At 35.6% G+C, this 3,411-nt stretch overlaps 1 protein-coding gene across 1 annotated transcript; it reads left to right on the forward strand.

The window, feature by feature from the left end:
- The first annotated feature begins 343 nt into the window (after window positions 1–343).
- On the forward strand, window positions 344–1,114 carry LOC112526951. The gene has a single exon (XM_025137441.1). The coding sequence runs from the start codon at window positions 344–346 to the stop codon at window positions 1,112–1,114; it is 771 nt and encodes a 256-aa protein (XP_024993209.1).
- Window positions 1,115–3,411: the final 2,297 nt, after the last annotated feature.

Genomic DNA, 3,411 nt, shown 5'->3' on the forward strand with positions numbered 1-3,411 from the left:
ATAAGGGTGGCATATCAAGGAGAGGTGTACATTTGGATATAAGGGTGGCATTTGTATGTGTTACTATTATATCCCTTAAGAATACCGTGGTCTGGAATCTTTATTTTTTTGTGATTTAAAGGTTTAGGATCAGGGATCTCATTGGAAATCATAGTTTGGATGTTATTGAGGAGGAGATAACAAGTTTGGCCTGAAACTTTGAATAAACCTTATTTGATTTTGAGAGGTTTAAAAGTGGCATTGTGATAAATTGGTTAGTGTAAACCTATTTGGATTTAATGTATTGTTTGCAAGCAGAGAACTTGGCTTGAAAAGTGAAAGGTATTGGTATAATGTTTGTACTATGTTGCCTGCAAGTTTCATCGGAGGACCACGAGACATACGGCGACGATTTCTTGATGCCATGACTTTAGTGCAAGATGATGGGAAGCCCGATATATTTCTTACAATGACGTGCAATCCGAAGTGGCCTGAAATCCTTAAAGAGTTGTTGTCGGGTCAGACCGCACCCGATCTACCAGACCTTGTTGCAAGAGTTTTTTGTGCAAAACTAGAGGATATGAAAGACCAACTCTTCAAAAAGCACATCTTCGGTAAAGTTGGGGCATATGTTTATGTCATCGAGTTTCAAAAGCGTGGTTTGCCGCATGCCCATTTTCTTCTGATAATGACACCCGAACACAAAATGACCAATCTAGATCATTACGACAAGAGTGTGTGTGCTAAAATTCCGGACCCAACCAGGTATCCCCAAATGCACGAACTAGTTGTCCAACACATGATGCATGGTACTTACGGTCATTTACGACCGTCCAGTCCTTGTATGCAAGGTGAGCCAAAAAAATGTCGTTTCAGATATCCCAAACAGTCCAACGACAAGACGATGCAGGCTGAGGACTCATATCCATCATATCGATGGAGAAATAATGGAATTAATGTGAATGTACGAGACAACATCCTGGATAATAGATGGGTGGTCCCGTATAACCCGAAGCTGTCAATGATGCTTAATTGTCATATCAATGTTGAGGCTTGCTCGAGTATAACATCTGTGAAGTATGTCTTCAAATATGTTTACAAGGGTCATGACAAACAACTTGTTCATATCGATTAAGAGGAAGAAAGGGTCGTTATTAACAAAATTAGAAAGTTCCAAGATGCGCGTTATGTCTCCCCTCCCGAGGCGATATGGCGGATTTTGAGCTTCACACTTTCCCAAATGCACCCTTATATGATGGCGTTGCAACTCCATCTCCCTAACAAACAGATGGTTAGGTTTAGAGATGACGATATAATGACAGATATTGTCGATAGTGTAACACCCCATACCACACATTGCATGTAAGACATATTTCATACATAAGAAATACATGTTTATACCCCACATTGGTCCCTTAATACAAGAATCTACCAGTATAAAATGCATAGTCCAAAAATTGAACATACAAATTCTTGTACTAATCCACGTTCATCTACCAAAACTATACATATCATCATCCACTCTTCATGTAGGTTAACATATAGGGAAATTATCACATTTTTCCTGTTCCCTTACCTTCAGCACTTCCTGCAATACATATTTAAATTCACGAAACGAGGGTTAGACCGAAAGGTCTAGTGAGTTACCCTATTTTTGTCATTGCAGGGTGATAATCACCAAAAACTTATGTAAAACAACTTTTCATATATATATAACATATATATGAATCAAGCAAGGGTCTGGTACTAATGCCTTGTTACTTTTCAAGCCAAATTTCCTTCTTGCAAATAATACATCAACTCTAAACAGGTTTATATTAACCAAATTAACATAGTGCCACTTTTAAACCTTTTCTATTCAAACAAGGTTTATACAAAGTTTTAGGCCAAACCTATTATCTCCTTCTCTATAACATTCAAACTATGATTTCCAATAAGAACTTTGATCTTAAATCTTTAAGTCACAAAGAAATAAAGATTCTAGACCATGGTAATCTTAAAGAATATGATAGTAGAAGTTATATTATATAACACACATATATTGATGCCAACCTTATATCCAAATGTACACCTCTCCTTGATATGTCACCCTTATTTACTCATCAAAACATTTCACAAAACAATTCCATATAGAATTAGACCGTAGTCAATGGAATTATTATTATTAGTTCAAAAATCATCTTTTTCAAAATTCCCCTTTTTATATATAAGAATAATTATATATAAACCATAAATAAGTCAAAATACAAATCCGGTCAAAATAGACCTGGCTGGACTTCATCTCTGGTCGAGTCTTGGCCGGTTTATCAAATTTGGACAACACATCTCCCAAGGCCTGTCCGATTTAACACTTAAGAGAAAATTCCAACACTTTTGTCCGGATAACAAATCTGAACAACACTATCCCCCCCTTTGACCGATTTAAAATAATCTGATCATCACATGGTCGTATTCATACTTCTCCGTTCAAAGTATCATAATCTTAATATTTTTAAATCGTTCAACATTTATCGGATTTAAGACTAAACCGCCTGACTCTTGACCGGTTTATACTTAAACCCCTTACACCTTGTCCGGTTTAAAACTATATCGTTCAACACTTGCCCGGTTTAAGGCTTAAATCGCCCAACCCTTGTCCGGTTTAGGGCTAATCCGGACAACACTCAAATGATTCAAATTTCAAATAAAATGAAAAGTTTATATAATCTAGTCATGCAATTACAAAGAAATTTCAAAGCAGTTAAAACCACTCATCTTGAAAGCCTTTTGAAAATCAGATACTTGAAAACCAACTTGTAATCCAGTCACAAAAACAATCTGATCACACTCTCTTTTCTTAAATCGCTCAATTGAAGTCTCAAAAATAGCAAGAGATTACAATGGAGGTTCAACCTCCGTTTTATACCTTTCCTTTAAAAGGAAGTCGGCTAACTCATGTGCATGCATGCATACCATCTTATGTATGATTTTCATCTCATACATACATTAACTCATATACATACTCAATTCATGCATGATTAATTATGCACATCACTCATGCATTCTTATGCATATTATATGCATATTCACACACACACACACACACATATATATACCATCATACATATATATTTTTCATGACACACACATATGCCCAAATAATTGATGCATACACATTTATGCATATAATTTTACATATTAGCATGATCAAATATATTAATTTATCATGATGTCATGTAAGCACATAAATAAATAATCACGTATTAGTTACCTCAGGTGATAATCAAGACCCAATTATCATAGATAGAGAAAGATAAGCGAATGATGCTGACTGTATTTTTTGATAGGAATAGAACAGATATGAGTGCAAGGCAATATTTGTACAAAGACTTTCAGAAACACTACACGTGGAATTGGAGCACACGTTGATGGAATCCCCGATAAAGAGGATCA

This window comes from Cynara cardunculus (genome assembly GCF_001531365.2).
Source record: "Cynara cardunculus var. scolymus isolate 2C chromosome LG 1, CcrdV1, whole genome shotgun sequence".
Lineage (NCBI taxonomy): Eukaryota > Viridiplantae > Streptophyta > Magnoliopsida > Asterales > Asteraceae > Cynara > Cynara cardunculus.